At 69.3% G+C, this 2058-nt stretch overlaps 1 protein-coding gene across 1 annotated transcript in view; it reads right to left on the bottom strand.

The window, feature by feature from the left end:
• Window positions 1–1343: 1343 nt before the first annotated feature.
• The window catches only part of AHNAK2 (AHNAK nucleoprotein 2), a 19690-nt gene continuing 18975 nt past the window's right edge, over window positions 1344–2058 (bottom strand). The window contains exon 5 of the mRNA XM_015566755.1: window positions 1344–1483. Coding sequence (XP_015422241.1) covers window positions 1344–1483 — 140 coding nt within the window. The remainder of the gene's footprint in view (window positions 1484–2058) is intronic.

Raw genomic sequence — 2058 nt, 5'->3', positions numbered from 1 at the left:
AGGACCTAGCTGAGCTGGGGGAGGGTGGCCCCCGCTGGAACGGCCTGGACGCACCCTATCCCGGAACCGGAACCGCCTGCACCTGGGCTGCAGAGGCAGGGTCTGCGCTCGGTTCCAGCCCTTCGGATCGGACGCCTGTCTCACCTGCTGGCTTATGACTCGGGCTGTGACCCACCGCCCGGCGGAGGCCCCGGTCACCAAGGCCGGATGGCGCTTGGGGCTGGCTCAGGGCCCAGGGGCAGCGGACGCTGAGGAAGCGAGCAAGGAGACACCGGGGTCCCGCTCCCCCACACCCTGGGTTGGTCCTTCCTGCCCCCCAAGTCCTCGCTGCCCCTGGGGAGCTGGGAGGTCAGGTGGGATGCCTCAGACACCAGCATCCTGCCTGTGAGGAGGTGCTCCCAGAGCCCACCTGATGCCCACCACGGGCACGGACCTGCGGGGGTGCCGGGACCCACACAGCCTGCAGGGCAGCGGGAGGCTTGGGCTGGTCAGTGTGTGAGCTGCACTGACCGAGTGGAGCCGGAAGCGGACACCACCCACCCCACCTGCTGCCCAGGCCTGTCCACCCCGTCCCTGGGGCCCCCAGCCAGCCCAGGCCTTGCCCTCTGGTCTGGGGACCCCACCTCAGTGGCCGCCTGGATGGCAGAGCCCCTCCCCGGAGCCCAGATGGATGAGGATTGAGAGATCGAGGGGCGTGGAGGGGGGAAGGGGGATCCCTAACCTAATGTGGCCCCTTCTGGGGATGCCACCTCCTGGAACCCCGTCCTGCAGAGCCCCAAGGGGAACCTGTCCTTCCTTGTAACCAATACAGTGCACTCAGGGGGGCGGGACTGAGGGGGGGCAGCCAGGAGTGCCCTCCCCTTGCCCAGGGGCAGTGAACGCTGCCGCCAGGAACCAGGCCCACGTGCCTGCGGGCGAGGACCTAAACGTGTGATGTCTACCCCGCTAGCTGTGGTGGTTTCTCACACGGTGCACATAACAGGCACGCGGGAGGCGGCCACGCTGGTCAGCATCGCAGGCCTTGATCCCAGGGTCCTGGCGGGGGTTGGGGGTGAATCCCTGAGCCAGTGCCTGGCCAGGAGGGCAGGGGTATTCGAGGCTGGGGCTGCCAGAGGAGCTAACTGGCCTCCCTTGACCCTCTGAGCACCAGCCTGGGCCCAGCTGGGTAAAGGAAGTGGCATCTTTTCATTCAACCACAGTCAGAGCTGTGCCACTGCCCCCCCCCCTTTGCTGGGCAGGGCTGGGCACACAGGGTGGCTGAGATGGCCCCAGGCCCTGCCCTTGCTTGCCTGCAGGAGGAAGGCCCACTGAGCTCTCCTTCACGCCCCCCACTCAGGAGGCGCTCAGGGACCTGCTGTCAGCTCCCCTCTAGGGGGTCCCAGTCCCCCAACCTGGATGACCCCACCCACCACGGGCAGGGACCCGGCCTCCTCCCCACCTGACCTCATGTCCCTGTGGACGCTGCCTCCTGCCGTCCCAGGGCCTGGGGGGGGGGCAGTCTCAGGAGCAGCAGTCCCCAGGGGGACATAGAGCCCAGCTCCTGCCCCCGCACCCACAGCCAGGGCAGCAGCATCCCCTCCAACGCCCGGCCATGGGGGCCAGGCTCCTCCGAACACAGCAGGCCCGGGAGCCCGGAGCCCGGGGCACTGTGGGAACCCCTCCCCCCCTCCCACACCCACACACAGCGTGGGCTTGCTGCGCGGGGGAGGGCGCTAGGGCAGGCAAGCTTCCGAGAGGGGACCCTGCTGCCCCCCAGGCCTAGGCCCCTCTGCACTGTCTGCTGTGCCCGCCGGCGGGTGGGGACATGTAGCCCCAGGCCACCACCTCTCGGTCTTCCAGGAGGGTCTGCGCGGACAGAGGGCTCCATGGACAACCCCCGGGACCAGGAGTGTGTGTTGGGGGGCGGGGGGACGGACCTTGGGACGCGCTTCCGGAACAAAAGCCCTCGCAGCCGCACCATGGGCGTATCACCTCCTTTATTGCCTGGCGGGGAACAGCGGGCGGAGTCGGCGGGCACGGCGAGGGGCTGGGGCGCGCAGGGGCACCCCCCCTGGCTCA

This window comes from Myotis davidii, unplaced genomic scaffold, assembly GCF_000327345.1.
Source record: "Myotis davidii unplaced genomic scaffold, ASM32734v1 scaffold472, whole genome shotgun sequence".
Classification (NCBI taxonomy): domain Eukaryota; kingdom Metazoa; phylum Chordata; class Mammalia; order Chiroptera; family Vespertilionidae; genus Myotis; species Myotis davidii.
Note: the sequence above shows the minus strand (reverse complement) of the source record. Positions and strands in the feature narration are given on the sequence as shown.